This window comes from Melopsittacus undulatus, chromosome 8, assembly GCF_012275295.1.
Source record: "Melopsittacus undulatus isolate bMelUnd1 chromosome 8, bMelUnd1.mat.Z, whole genome shotgun sequence".
Taxonomy (NCBI): domain Eukaryota; kingdom Metazoa; phylum Chordata; class Aves; order Psittaciformes; family Psittaculidae; genus Melopsittacus; species Melopsittacus undulatus.
This window is the reverse complement of record NC_047534.1, coordinates 21,401,843-21,418,066: the sequence shown is the minus strand read 5'-3', so window position 1 is coordinate 21,418,066 and position 16,224 is coordinate 21,401,843. Positions and strand designations below refer to the sequence as shown.

The following is a 16,224-nucleotide window of genomic DNA, read 5'->3' as shown; positions in this document are numbered from 1 at the left end:
TAGTTAGTGCAGTTTTCTAAAATGGCAGTTAAAAATGAGCTCTTTATTAGGGACACAAAAGTAAGACAGACTGCAGATCTTGTGAAGTGCTTTTGTTTGTTAAGAAAGCCCACTTTGTGGGGGGAGGGGAGAGAGTGTCCTCCAATCATCACAGCTTCATCATATGCAATATTACCCCGTAATGGTTATTATGTCTAATAGTCATGGACAGCAACTTGATTCATCCCAGAAAGTACACAAAGAAAAGCAGCACTGCAGTCTCTAAGATACGAAGCTTGCACTGTTAAATTTGCCATGGATGGTTGGATTCATCACTTTGCATGTGTCTTTGACTGATACATCATGCTGGATGCTTCAGGCAAGCACACACTAATTAGTAGAACAAATAGAAAACCCTGAGGATGCCAATGCTTAATGACATTGCCCAGCTTCTAAACCGGCTCTGCGACAAATTACTTATTTCACGGTTGTAGGCAGCGCAAGTTAATTTATCTGTATCAGTTGCTAAGTTGAAGCATTCAATTTTAACAAGACACACTGTATTATACCTTTCTAGGAAACTTTCCAGCACCTTTGTTTTTAACAAAAAAGAAACTAGAAGAAACAGGCCAGGCCAATTCAGGGATAAAAAAGTAAAAGATATAGAATCTATTTTAAATTTAAACAGTCAATAGAAGTTGATGAATTAGTTAACTTTTAATAAGTTTTGTACCATATAAAACCCTGAAAACTGTGAAACAAACTAGAAACAAAATGCTCAGAGGAACATTGAGTTGGAGCCAGAACTCTGGCTTGGAACAAAGGTGGATTGTCCAGGGCCGTGTGCGGTACGCAGCGTGAACACTTCAGTCAGGTAATTGCTTTTCAATCAATCTCAGCAAAAGAAATGAGAAGTCAAATATGGAGAATGAATCACGGACATCTTACACCAGTATAGTTATAGCTGTCATTTTCAGTTGTGCATTGGTTTGCTTTTCTTCACTGATAAATTTGACTGAGGAACCTGGATAAGGTGCACCTTGTTCTCATAAAATGAATTGACATAGAAGTCAAATGATACCCAAGAGTCAATGACATGGCTGAACTCTAGTCACTTAATTACCTAAATGAACATGGTTTTCAGAAGTGTGCAACTAAATATACAATAACAGGTGGATGAGAATAGGTTTTAACTTTGTTATTACTAAACATATGTTTTGAGGGTCTACTGGTTTATATTCTTTATATTTTTGTTTATATGTTACATGTTTACAGACAAGATTACAGTAGTGAAGCTCTTGGTGACTATCCTTCCAGAAAGTAAAATGTTCAGTGTCCTAACAGAGACCTGGAAGAACACCTTTATTTGACACAAAGCACTAGGCTCTTGCTAAACAACTTCCAAAGGGATGTTTGGAACCCAAAATCTTGCAAACCTGATACTAACAAATGCCTTAGTGAGCACCAAGATGTTTTGAAGCTGCTTCCTATTTCCCATATTTCCAAGGAAGTTAGGCTTAAATGCATTGCATTTATCAGTCTGCTACAGTGTTCAAGGTGAGGTTGGATAGAGCCTCAGGCGACATGGTCTAGGTGGTGAGGTGTCCTGGCCCATGGCAGGGGCTTGGAACTAGACGATCTTAAGGTCCTTTCCATTCTATGGTATGATATTCCTATGATATTCCCAGAGACGGAGGCTAAAAAGAGTTTTCTGCCCTCTTGTACACCTGGCATCCTGAAAGTATCCAGGTCCTGATGGAGGACATACCTTTCCAACTTTCTCTTCCACTTATAAAGCAGTGGAGAAAGGGAGAGAAGAGTGGCACCTCGGAATTGAAGATCCCAGGCTATTTAGGTTGATGTGTTTTCCGCTGCCATAAACTCCTTTTGTGGCTTTAAATAAGTCATTGTGTGTCAGCATGCCTTGTATTAAGGCAAAACAATGAGACCTGCTCCCTCTTATTTAACCCTGTTTGCATCTGTCTGGGTTTTTTCGATATCTCCCATGTTCATTGAGGGGAACTTTGTTCTCAGCTGGTGTGTGTAGATGGTGTGCTTGCAGGCACACTTACATAAACACAGGTACATCTACACACGGGGTACACTTACACAGCCTGCACCGTTGGTGTACATGCTTGTAGGTTGGAGTAGGAAAAAAAAATCTCATGTTTCTGGCTCATCCATCTCTCTGCATCTCTCTCTGTGGCACTGAGATGCTTACCCCCGAGAAGCTGCAGTCGATGGTCCTTGTTTGTCGAACGCACAGAGAGCAATCAGTTGTCTTGGTCTATCTGCACTGATTTAGCTGATAATGTTTATCATGTCTGCTGGTTTTGGAGAGAGATGGGGGAGTGGAAGGATGTTAGGAAATTCTTCAGGGCTTGTTATCCCTGCAGTAACTATAGATTGTGGCACGAATGTGGGTGATTAATGTCAGGTCTGAGGGCTCAGCCCGAGTGACAGCCTTTCTCCCTCTGGATGTCTGGGCGACAGCAGCGTCCCCTGCTCCGCTCCTCCGCCGAGCCCAGTGAATTCAGCTAGGCTAAATAAACACTGCCGAGCTGCTAATCACACGCTCTGAGACAAACCAGCACTTCACTTCGGGCTCTGGGCAAGATCACACGTACCTCCTCCTCCACTCCCTCTCCCCTCCCTCTCTGCCCCCTCCCTGCTTTTCCCCTCCCTCTCCCCTGCAGCCGCCCAGCCGGTCCCTCCGACCCGGCAGCTTCACGCTGGGGGCCGCTGCCGGCTGGGGCTGCCCGAGCCCGTCCCGCCCGTGCTGCCCGCGGTGCCGGTCCCGGCCGCCCCCATCGCGGGCGCCGCCGCCGCCGCCCCGCCGGTCAAAAGTTGTGCGGAGCGCCGAGGATGGGAGTGCATCTGCAGCCTCTCGCCCTGCGGCTTCTGGCGTTGACTTTCCCCTTGGTGGCGAAGGGCTTTTCTGACGAAACCTTGGAGAAAGCCGCGAAATCAGAGGGATATTGCAGTCGTATCCTGCGAGCCCAAGGCACCAGGAGGGAAGGGTACAATGAATTTAGCCTCAGGGTGGAGGGCGACCCAGAATTTTACAAGCCTGGGAACAGTTACCGGGGTAAGTTGACCATCCTCTACATCTCCTGTGAACGACAGTGGTCAGGACAAGGGGCTCAAACTATAACGTGTCTCTGACTGTCATCTCTGTATCCCTTTTAGCGTGCATGTGTGACTGTGTGGGTTAAGACAGGGTAATATACTCCCACGCATTACTTTATTGGGGATGCTTTCATGACAAGTGAGGGAGTTGGATTTCACGGTATCACTTTACTCCCAGCTGTTAACTCAGTATTAAGAGGAATTTCCTTTCTTTTATGAATTCTCTGTACCGGCTCAGTGCTAGCACAAGATCACAAGTTGATATGATACAAACTACACTCTTCCCCCGTTTACCTACTTCTCTAAGATTTCTTCCTATCCCTTTAAATGTAACACAGTGAATAGGGGAAGCTTTGACATCCAGCAGGAAGGAAACTCGGAGCTAGTTGTTCTTGCTCTGAAATAGGAATGTTAATATAATGAGTTAGCATATGGGCAAACAGTGATGCAGCACGCTGCCAACTGCCCACATTTTCCACTTATGTTTATCCCACCCCGTCCATTTTTTTTTTTTTTTTTTTTTTTTCCGGGGAATGAACAGATGGTTCAAACAGGAAAGAGGCAGGGATGGTGCTAATGACCACTGCAAATAAGAAATGAAGGCAGCGGCTCTTTGCTGAACAGTTCACATACAATCCTCGAAATTATCTTCCAGGGTACATTTCAGTGTGTTTTCCTAGTTAATAGTCAAAGGCAGTTTTTGGTCACTTGTCCTGTCTCACCTTATAATACCTTTAGAAACAAACCTTGGAGCACGTAGTTAACTTTGTCTTTTAAAAGCACTTTGAAAAGAATGTGGTCATTTTTAGGTACCAGAGCTGATGTACTTTATGGGCAATATGTACTTTTCGGAAAGCAAATTTTGAGATTTTCTTCTAAGTATTCTCCTTACCTTCCTTAGATTCAGTGTAAAGATCAATGTTTTACCACTGCATGAACATAGGAACCTTAGCATAGACAGGCAGGAAAAAGTGTGCACATAGCATAGACACCATGTTCTCTTAAAGGCTGAAAAATACATCTGCAGCAGTGATTAACTGTTTTGAGGATCAGGTTGTAACTTTGCGTGACTTTAATTTTTATTTTTTATTTTTTCCCTCCCTTAGGAATTGTTTTATTTTAATGTGGTGTGAGGAAATGCCAATTTCCCACAAATTGATTGACTGTTGCAGGTGTTAAGACTTGGGTCCGAAAGATGTCATCTTGCATGTCTGCTTGATACATCTAAGAAGGATAAAGATAAGTGTCATTTTCTTTGATAGTGACAAATGTGAATGTTCTTAAAAAGTTTTGGAGTTTACTTCTGTAAAAGCATTGTTGAATTTTTTCAGTCATCTACAGAAGAGGTTTCTATTGTGTGGAGCCGTAGGGGGAAGGAAACCCCCGGATGAATTAGCGGAACTAATTTTGTAAAGGTACTAGGTCTTGGCATTAGGAACTCAATTAATAAGATTGTATTAGTATATTGTAGCTTCTTGGCAGTGAGAAAATTACAGGTAATAGTAAAAAGTAAAAATGTAGACCAAATATGTGCCCAAGATTTTAGTATGTAGGATTGAAGTACTCAGAGGGCACATTAAGATTATCTTAGGCAGACCTTCAGCAACACTACCTGAATGGTGGGAAGAAGTAAATGTTACTGTAACATACACGTTATCTACGGCAACAGTTAAACTGAACAGCATTAGAGGAAGTTTCAGAGCTCATTCCCAAAGGAATTTGTGCAGTACAACTGCAACTCTATTACTGTCTCATACAAAAGCTAGAAAATCCAACTAATGATAAAAAATAATAAAAAAATATAAGGCTGGAGGTTTGTGGGGTTTTTATCTATAAATTACTAGATGTACAACACTGAGGAAGTTTTGCCCAACCGCTGTTGTGTTGGAGCCAAATGTGCCTGTTTCTATGGCCCCCGCTTGATTTAATGCAATCTGGATCCTTGGCACATTCCCTAGCAGGATCCTGGAATAAGCTAGTGTGTATGCCAGGTGAAGAACACAGGATTTAACTGTATGAAGAAATGCTGTGCTCCACCAAGTTGATGGTATAGAGACATCCATTTATGTTCGTGACTCTCTTGATCATTGTTTGATGAGACACTTGTGTGAGACCCTCAAGCTACAGTGACTGGAGGGAACACTGCACGAAGCACTCTTGCCGTGGGGAGTCAGATGATCACAGTTCACAACTGCCATTTGTCTTTGGGGAAATTCCTATGGCTTTCCGGTAGCTACTTGCCTTTAGATCAAGCAGGATCTATTTGTCCTAAAGGGAAATCTCAGGTGGATCTGTGTGTATGGAAACCTTGTTTTTCCACCTCTCTGGAACTGTGATAGAAGAAAATGGCCCTGAGCACTGAATAACCTATCTGAATGAGTATGTGCCTCTGGTGTGCACCCATTGGCGGCAATAAATAAAAACACATTCTCCTGTCTGAGACAATTCAAAATAAGGCACCTGCAGGGCTGAGGAGATATCTTCCTTTTCTCCCTTATGCCTAACAAAGCAACAGTGGCTATGGGCTTTGTGGTGTCCCACAGGGTTGGTGACATGACTGATTTCTGACATCTTATTTGGAACTTCTGATGCTGTAGTCTGCAAGGGACCTTCATCTGCCTGGTCTTTCAGGCTGCAGTATGTTGCATCTCCCCTTGTGCATCTGGAAGCCAAATGCATGTGGTGGGCAAATCCTCCTGTAGTACCAGGTTTGTGGGCATATCATCCTCGGGTGGAGGTTCTCTCCTACCTGCTGGTTAACTTAGACCCTGATGTAGCTGCTCTTGCTTCACAGAAGGTCAAAGTTCCTGTTGCATTCAAAGGACACAAGTGAGCCTTAGGTTTAGATGGTGTCATGGGGTAATGATCTTTGAAAGTACTCGGTCATAGCTTTATTGTTCTGTAGAGTTAGATTAATGATTGTGTGAGCTTTCCATGAAAAATGAGAAAAATTTGATCCTCTTAAAAATAGAAATGAAATTGCTTCTAAAAAAAGGCAGCAGTGTGTCCATTTCATGTGCTAACATACAGTGGACATGGTTTCTGCCATAAAATTAACATATTATTCTGATGAAGAAAACAAAGATTTGACAAGTGTAGTCCTTAGATATACCTTATATATGGATGTTGCTTATTTTTTTTAATGGAATTTCCACTTGTAGGTTTGTTCACCTCAGTTTTCAAGGAAAAGCTTATTTAATCTTGTACGCTCCATTGCACTGGTTTGGGAACTTCTAAGAAATGTTGAACCTTTTCTTTCCATCTCTCTTCCCCCCAAGATGCAAACCCTCTTTTCTATACTTTGCATATAAATAGTCATCCTGTAAATATTTTAGTGATTCTCAAGTTTCACAGGTTATAGTTAAAAGCAGATATTAAAAGTGTATTTGTTGGTACTTGTGTGACATACAGTGCAGGATGTGCTGTTGTGTAGATTGTAGAAAGTCAAATTTCATGCCTGAAACCAAAGGGAAAATTGCTTTGATCACCCCACCTTTAGCTGGGGAGACTGGGGAAGGAGTGTGTTGAAGGTGTCTGCCAAAATGCAACTTGTAATCAGAGATTTGCTGGAGGGAGTGGAAACAGACAAAAATAATTGTTAATGTGTAATCTTCCCCTTAAAGCATAATCTTTAATTTTGGAACTTGCACTGATATGTAACTGATCTTTACAGTAAGTTCATATTGTTCAATGGATGTCAGCTAATGTGAGTACAGTGTGAGCAGTGCTCAGCTGGTCTGTTAAAGGACAGAGTTTAGCTCAGGAAGAACTCTCAACTCCTAGGGAGGAGGAGCTGCTCTCTCTTGTGGAAACCAGATGTAGCTTGACAGCTTCCCACTGCTGACTGTGCAATATAAGCCTCCTCCTGGCTGAAACAATCAGTTCAGAGCCAGTGCCTACAGAACCACCACCATAACAAGGCTGTGTATTTAGGAGTGCCTCAGTCTGAGCACACAGGGTAGTTCAGAGAACTGACAGAAATCTTTTCAACTTGGGTGTTTGTTAACATCTGCTCTGGTCTAATTCAGGGGCCACCAAAGCACGTGTTCATGTTGATATCCTTGAGTTGAGGTTGCACAGACACTAAAATCCTCGACAGGTCACTCCAACATCTCACTTGGGTCAGCTCTGCTCCTGCAGTCAGAGCTCTGCTCCTTGCCAGGAGCTCGGCTCTGCTCCTTGCCAGTCTCTGGGTGTCCTGTTCCTCGGCAGCAGTGGCTGCTCAGGGGTTGGACCCGGCTCAAGACTCCAATGGTTTGTTCTCTCTTTAGGCTGGTCGGGCAGACAGCAGAGCCGCCTGGATGCGGTTGCTGGAGGAGCAGTGCACCACAGGGAAGGGCAGGATCATTTGTGGTGGGGGAAGAAGTGATTTATTCTGGGTTTAAATGACTGTGCAACCACAGCATGAGTATTGCTAACCTTAGGCATGCAAAAACTATGAGTCAGGCTTTGGAATGACCTTCCTGTCTTCTTTTTTCTTTTTTCTTTCCTGATGTTTTTGTAGCATTTCAGATGTCCTCTAGTTTATAGGAAGGCGTTTGTTTAGAAATTTGAAAGCTGGTTGGTTTGATCTGTAAATTTGTGAGGAAAATGATGAAAACTGTTGAGTCAATTCACAGCTGGATTCTGTTTGCATAATTAAGTGTTTCTGGTGTAACCTTTTACTCACAGTGATTCAGAGTTTTGAATTATGTGTAATACATGGAAAAAATTGTTTAATGCAAAATACCTTTATGGCAATTAGTTTCTAAGAATTGGTGTTCAAGCAAATGTGATGCATTTGTGCTTGTTGAGTTGAGCAGTGTGCTGCTGTCAGTTACTATAACTGAGGGGCTGGCTGTGGATTTGCATTCAGATAGAGCTGCTAAAATGTGTGAAATTGGATAAATAATACTAATTATTGAGCAGATAATGGATTAATTACTTGGAGCAATACTTTGAAATATAATAAGAAATCTTAATACTATTTTGCTAATGCTTAGTCCCTGTATACACAATGTGAAAGTTTTTCTCCCCCAGTCTATGAGCTTTAACCTTGTTATAAGGTTCCATGGGATGAAAAGTGTGCTGAAAATTCTGAGAGCTGGTGGACTTGCTGTTATGCTGATTGCTACTCTAGGTTTGTACAGGTGCTTGCAGGTGTACAGGTCTAAACAGGGGACTTTGATTTAAATTTTTAACCTTTTGTCTCTGTTCAAAAACCCCCTTTTTCACATACAGTAAGGAATTTATGCATGTTTTTTAGACCCAAATACAGCTGCATAATGCTATAAATCTTCAAATCTGATTTTATATTTTTCCACAACTGTATTTCTGGACCAAAGAGCTCTCCATATATTCCAAATAACTCTGTGTGTATTTTGAAATCCATCTCTCAATAACAATCTGTAGTTTTGGGGAGGTGATTCAACCCCTCATGGCCTATTTGTGTGAGGAGGAGGCTTCTGTGAATACTCTCTTATGAAGCAGCACTGGTAGTTGTATGAAAGCTCTGGGTGGTCTTCAGTTTTTATTGTGCCAGTCAGGGTTTGAGAGTGTGACAATAGTGCATTACAAGCAGCACTGCCTGCATTATGCTTAAAGTAAAAGCTACTTAAAAGCATCAGTAGTCCGTTTTTCTGTCTGTCTTAGTTCAAAAAAATCCTTTTCCCTAACATTTATCTGTGTTTCAGAAAAGGATTCCTAAAAGATGTTGAAAAGGGTTCAGTAATTTTAAAACTCCCCCAAAAGTCCTGCCTCAAAGCTCTGCCTTGTTCCATCTTTCTGATAGTGTTATAAAGAATTGCAGCTGGTGTCACTTGACTATTGCTGGTGGTGCCTAGGTACTGATGATGGCAAACGGCAAAACCATACAAATGTATCTTGCTCTAGCAGAAAAGGAGGGATGTGATCCTGGTCGTGAGTGTAGCAAAATCAAATTAGTCAGCATTATGTTACTTGTTCTCTGCTGGTGGCTCTAGTGGCACCCTCCTGGGCAGGACTGGTATATAAAGAGAGGAGGATTGCCGATGTGTAGCATTCTTTGGGCAACCAGAGCTGCCAATGCAATCTTCAGAGATCAGCTTCAGCTATGAGTTGTACTCTGTGTCATCCTCTGCCCTGAGGTTAAGGAAGAGGAAGGGCAGTTCTAGAGTGACCATCTCCACCAGCTGGAGTGCTGAGCTGGAGCAGACAATGTGATCATCTTGCTTTACAGCTAAAAAAACTTCCTCCTGAAGTGCTGAAATGTGCTGAGATGCCTATATCCTTGTCTGGGCTCAGAGCAAGACAAAAGCTGAAGCCAAATGTTCAGATGTTCCCTTGCATTAAAAGAAAACACAAACTGAAACTGAACAACACACAAGGGGGGGAAAACAAAAAGAGATCCCTGGAACATGTGTGTCCCCACTCCCAAACCACCACCACCACAGTGACCTTCTGTCCTGCTTTCAGCTTGGATAGAGTTAATTTCCTCCCTAGTAGCTGGCACAGTGCTTGAGTTTCAGCTTCAGTTTGAGAACAATGCTGCTGATAACACACCAATGTTTTAGTTGTTGCTCAGTAACACTTACCCTGATCAAGTACTGCTTAGTCTCTCATGTTCTAGCAATGAGGAGGGGCACAAGAAGCTGGCAGGGAGCAGAGACAGGACACCTGACCCAAACTAGCTAAAGGGGTATTCCATACCACAGCATGTGATGCCCAATATATAAACTGGGGAGAGTCACCTGTAAGGGGAGATCACTGCTGGGGTTGGGCTGGGTATTGGTCAGTGGCTGGGTTTATTTATTTTCTTTTTCCCTTTTAGTTTTATATTATTTTCCCTTTTTATTTCCCTTGTTAGTAGTAGTAGTATATTGTACTTTAGTTATTAAACTGTTCCCATCTCAACCTGCAGGTTTTACATTCTTTTGATTCTCCATCCTGCCTGGGGAAGGCTAAGGAGGAGGTTTAAACTAGCTGTGTTTAAACCATGACATCCTTGTGTAGATCTGAGCAGATTAGCAATCTGCTTTGAGGGGAAAAATACCCAAGCAAATCCACAAACACTGAGGTATTTCACATCATGCCAGTCTTCTCTGGTTTATGTGGAAACTTAGACTCAACATTTTTATATTCTGGTTGGCTCTGCTCCATGTTGATAGTGCTCTAGGTATGGTGAATACCAACTTAAAACACACTAAAGTTGAACTCTGAAATTATATGCAAGTTTTGATTTCTCGGTTAATATTATGTTTTCATTGTTTTTCTGTTCATTGTATCTCAGTGACACTTTCTGCTGCCACTCCTGCTTACTTTCGAGGATTCACACTGATCGCCCTTAAAGAAGGAAAAGAAGGCGACAAAGAAGATGACCATGCAGGAAGTTTTCAGGTGAGAGAACTTTGCTGACCTGCACCTGTAGGAGTCTTCCTTACTGCATGCTTGGCTCAAAGGGTGATGTTGTACACACAGCAGGGTGCAGACAATGTTATGTAAGCACAAATATTTGTGGAAGTTGACCTGAGAACAACATGGCATATTTTATATTCCATGCAGCCTCTTAAAGAGGTCAAGACTTTTGTGCCTTGACTTCAGATTTCCTTCACACATTCTTAGTTAAAAATAAGCTTGAACTAGAGGGTAGGACACCTGCATTTGTTATCCAAACTGAATATAAAAATTTATTTGTTCACATTTTGCTTTTTTTGTATTTCTTTGCCCAGATATTTTTGTCCATTTAGATATAGATTATGACTCTGAGAAGTGCTTGCCGCAGCTATAATTACTACTTTATCAGTCATAAATTAGATTCTGCTGTTTTATTGATGCTCTGTAGTATTTTACTTAACGAACACATTCAGTGGGATGAAATGTTGTTTATCCTTATTAAAATGATCAGAATTCAGTGATGATTCACATAATAGTGTTTCCAGCTAATTCAGGATCACATTGTATGAAAGGAATTCAGGAAATTGAGAATACAGTTCATATTTCTGAAAGTAGGTAAAAATGATGTACGTTTGTTGTTTGTTGATTCTAAGATGAAGTTTTGTTTACTATTTGACTTTCCAAACTTAGGAAAAATGTTGAACGATACTGACTATAACTTACAGGATGGGTAATAACATTGATAATAATAACAGTTTATAGAAAATTATACTTACCTCAAAGAATAAGTTCTATATATTTAAGGGAAATACTCAAAAATTCTAATTTTGGTGATCTACAAGGAGGCAGAAACCAACTTAATCCTAGCAGCATTTCCTTGAAGCATCTTCTGGTTATTGTATACAGCAAATACAATATGCAAACTCTACATGTATTTGCCCTTAGTTTGCCTAGAGAACTTTATGCTTTTTGTAAGAAAATCTAGAGTAAGTGCGAACTTATTTGATATTGGAGTAACTCCATCATCCCTGATATTAAATTAAATTTCCTGATAAGTATTTGGGTGAAATATTTTTAGTTTTGTGGGTTGTTGTTTTTTTTATTTTTTTTTAAAGCACAAGCTAGCATTGAAGCATCAGTTGCTGGTAAGGGGTGGAAATGGCATTGCTTTATCTATTTTAAAAGAAACTTGCCACCATTAATTTCTGTATTATAGTTGTTAGTATCTCTCTAGCTGTGAGTTATGGGAAAGACTTGGCCTGACTTTTGCCTTTATGGATAGGTGTATGTCTAACTCGGTGCAGTGAGAAACTCACTAAGCTTTGCTGAAGTACAGAGGAATTTAAAGTGAGCAGAGTGGGATGCAAATGGAAAATCTGTATAGGTTAAAAAAAAAAAAGCAGCCCAGTGGGTCTCAGTGGAAGGAAGATTGTTGAATTAGCTTTATTTTATGACCTGCAATCTGAAATCTATTCTTATTGGTGGATGAGACTTTCAAAGGCTCTCGCTGTGCTCACCCCACATCAGCACAATTAACTGAAGTTCACTCAGGTAGTAGTGTCTGCCAGTCTCGAGGCAGATTTAAGATTCATACTGGTGTATCCAATGAATGCTTACAATGATGAATACTGATGTCTCTTGTGTTGTGGTTAGGAACTAGAGAAGGAAAAATGCTTAGTTCAAGGTTTTGCACTGTTTTTATTATATTGTGGAGCTCCTCATGGTGCCTGAGCAGCTGTGCAGAGGAATTAAAACCTATGTGTGCAATAACTTTCACATCGCTCACTGTTACTTTTTTCCTGTGCTCAGATGGAGAAAACATTCAATGAATTACCCAGTGGAACAGAACTCAGTGAAAATTCCTTAATAGTGGCAAGAAACTAAATTCTACTGCTGGTACTACTGGCATAAACCTCTGCCTCCATGAGGAGACACATAAACTCTTCAAATGATAGTCAAGACGAAGCATGTGAATGCACTGCATGAAACAGAGTGCTTTATTCATGTTAACAAGACAGTATAGCCGGGATAGAAAGAAAGTTGACCACAGAAAACGTAAACTTTCCCCCATACCTTACAGACTGTAATCCACTGTATTTTCAAGCCTGTGAGCATCACTTTTAAGTCATGAAGTGTGTGTTGTAATGTTTTTTTGTGGAGAAAACGTGAATCCATGCTCTGCACTCAGGTCAAGATTCTGTTGGGGCTCTGGCTTCTCTTTTGCACAACTATAGTTTTAAACTGATCAACAAATGTAGTGCCTCAAAGTGCTGGAGAGGGGCACATGCTAGAGCAGCAAGGTGTTAAATAAGGGCTGACGTTTCAGTGACTGATGTGGACAGGGTAGACTTGTTCTGGAATAACACTGTTTTTAGCAGTTGGGGTCATGCTGCAGCAGGTCGAGTGCTGCAGCCCATTGCAAAGGATGACCCTGCAGTAAGCAGCTGCCATGACTTGCCCCTGCAGGGTTTGCTCTGCCTTTCACAACCTTCTCATGGTTCATTTACTCCTGTCTGACACTGCAAGTCAGCAGGAACGGTCAATCTTCATTAATCATTAAGCTGCAGGGTCTCAGTCTTATAAATAGCACAGCTTTTAAAAAGTTCTTGGACAGACAGGTATTTCGGGTTTTTGTTTTCTGGTCGGGTTTTTGTTTATTTGTTTGTTTGTTTTTTGTGGTTTTGGTTTGTTTTGTTGTTTTTTTTTTTTTTACCACTTCTGGTTACCTTTATACTTGCCATGGAGCAGAGATCCTTAGAGAAGTGTAGTTTGGATTCTGCCATCCTAAATCTGTTTTCCTCTGTGAAAGTTGAGGCTTTTAAATCTGATTTTACTACTGTTTGTTTATTTTATGCTTTGACACTTCTTTGTCCTTGTAGCACACCCAGTACACAATTTGTTTCTAAGACAGTCAACTGATATTGTCTCCCACAAATGCGGAAACGTATGTTAAATAGCTAAATTAAATATGGTTGGGGAGTTAAAGATGCCAAATTCAATCATAGGAGTTTGGGGATATAATAACACGGCTCTTACACCAGTAGTAATTGTAGAACTCGGGCACAGTGTGCACCCTGAAAGCTTTGGTTATCATGTCCTGTTGGCTTCTTTACATAAGCCACTGCCAACTGTTGTCATGCAGATTGCTGATCTGTCTCTTTTGTAATGTTTAGCAACAGTCTGCAAATTGTTTGAGGGCAGATTATACTCTAGGGCCACAATTAATCACTGACTGTCTATAGGATAGTGCCTAAACTGGCCTTTTTAATCATCATATGCATGCAGTGTAATAGATTGAGTCCGGTAAATAACACAGAATACTAGCAATGTAGTTCTGACCCTCATCTCGTCTATCTGCCTTGTTTTACGAGGAAGAATAAATATTCCAAGAGAACTCTTGGTGGACGTTTTCTGAACCTGTTCTGAAGAGGTGTTCAGCACCACCAAAAACTTCATCTCTTTATGTGGCCTGTTCAAGCACTTCACAGTGTTATATTTTATGGAAGATGTAAGGATATCTTTATAGAGCTTTTAATAATGTCTAAACTGGAACTTCATTAATAGTGGTTATATTGCTGTCTTAATATTTTCTTCCTAAATTAAGAATTTGTTTGATATTTTGAGACAGTTATTATGAAGTTTCCCCTGTTCTCTCTTCAACTTCACATACACTCTGCCTCTTTCTTTTTAAAATTTCCATATTTTCATTGTAGGGTGTCTTTTTTTTTCTTTTTTTTTAATTTTGCCATTTCTGCAGCTGAGAGTTCAGTCTTATTTATAACCCCCAGAACTGTACATGATAGTCAGTCTGGATCCTCAGCATAGAATAATGTAGAATTCAGATAAAATAATATTTGGGAGCATCATAATTTCTTCACTTGTCTCCATGCAGAATCCGCTAAACGTACTAAACATGCCTCTATTGCAGGAGCATCACAGCATTGGCCAGGAGGTCCGTGATAAAAGTCCTAAACCATTTCCTGGATGTGTTGCTGCCTATCCTGTGATACCTCATTTTCTGTCTGCATTTTGTTCTAAGTGCAGAGCTTTGTTCACTTTATAAAAAGTTCTAAACTACAATCCTATCCTTCAAAGTGCTCACCGTTTGTCCAAAAATTGGTGTTATTTGTGGACTTCATCAGTACGTTTGAAAATGAATGAGAAATAATGTGTGCAAATGTGACCTGCTTTTCTCATGTACAGTGATAAACTGAGTCACTCAAAATTAGAACCTTATCTGTATTGCTTTGCATAATCATTTGTTAGATACTTATGTCCACTATTTTTGTGACAGTTCAGTGTTAAATGCATTTATCGTATTAGTATTTCTGGAGATGTACTTTTGACTTATTTTGCTTTAAATTGAATTAAGAAATTCTTAGTTTAGGTCACTGAATTTAACGACCCACCAGTGCAAAACCACCGCAAGAGCATAAGCAGACACTGCAGTAGCAAGAATGAAGGTTTCGTTAAAAGTATGGCATTTGTAAAAAAACAGGGGTGTGTTCTGAAGAAGAAAACATTTCAGGAAAGCTAGAGTAGTAGTGAGCTAACTGAGGAAAGTGGTCCTTTATTCTAAGTTCTCGGGCTTACCCTGAAACAATAGCCCAACCTTTGTTTCGTTTCCTTTGCTGTTGAAGACGTGCTGACTGGTGACCAAGTCTTTTGAATTGTTTAGCTGACTGATGTGCTTACTAAAGCTTTTAGATTAAAAGGTGTTTTTAAAAGCTCTGAGAAAAGCAGCTCCTCAGTTGCAGTGTTCCAGCATTTTACAGGAATTTGACAGCTTTTTAAGCAATCAATAGCACTGCATTTTGAAAGAAGCAGTCTTAAAAGGCTTTTAGCCATGTCTCACGACATGTTTGTACTCATGTTTATAGGCAAAGCCTGTTTATACTTTTCTTAAAATTAATGACTGTAATTATTAAGCTTTTTATATTAAAATTAAGCTATACTCACGTAATCTTGATGTTGCACAGAACTTGTATTTTGTCGAGTTTATTTATTTTTTTTTTTAACCTTGCATCCCAATATAAGCGCACCAGGCTATTTAGTAAACTGCTTACTCTGAGATGTATGCAAGGATGTAGTTTTGCTTAACAAGTGTTCAGAACTTTGTAGTGCTTTGCTCTTGCCTGCATTCTCTACATTCCCTTTCTCAGCATTTTATCACTGAAACTGAGTCTGTTCTCTTAGAGCTTGTAAGCACATGAAAGTCATGCATTTTTACTCTGATGTGAAACGTTCAATCACTAATGGTTTGCAAATCGGGGAGTGGGAATGAATTTCCAGTTCATAGTGAAATCTCATACTTTAGGTTTCTTAGTAAAGCTTCCTCACAGTAGTGAATTAAAACAATATTCTATCCAATTGCATTTTCAAATTTTAAACTCTTCAGGGTTTTCATGGAGGAGGGCTGAGACATTGCGGGTAGAAACACAGTCCTCAAGTGACATATGATGGGGAGAAAGGACTCAGACTATTTCCTTGTGTCCTTAAGCCTAGTAATTATATGGCCATAACATTATATACCTGCATTAAATTTTTGAACAGAATACACAGTAGTATGTGCTGGTTTCAAAGAAGCATGGATGCTGTGTGCCGCCCACAAGGGGGGTGAATGCAGTTGCATGCAGGCATCTAAAAGAAAATTCTCTTTCTGAAGTACCGATCAGTTCTACTATCAGCTGGGGATCAATCAATGTGAAATATCTGCACACAGTCATTAAATTAATGATCCAGAAGGATAACTACAGGATTACATCA

General features: G+C 40.4%; 1 protein-coding gene across 2 annotated transcripts in view; it reads left to right on the top strand.

Annotated features, from left to right (window-relative positions):
* The first annotated feature begins 2,778 nt into the window (after positions 1–2,778).
* SPON1 (spondin 1) overlaps positions 2,779–16,224 on the top strand; it is a 198,945-nt gene continuing 185,499 nt past the window's right edge. The window contains exons 1-2 of one of the 2 annotated variants that reach the window (XM_034065554.1): positions 2,779–3,067; positions 10,355–10,461. In XM_034065554.1, coding sequence (XP_033921445.1) covers positions 2,845–3,067; positions 10,355–10,461 — 330 coding nt within the window. In that variant the 5' untranslated portion in view covers positions 2,779–2,844. The remainder of the gene's footprint in view (positions 3,068–10,354; positions 10,462–16,224) is intronic. The other variant, XM_005150611.4, reaches the window with a different exon arrangement.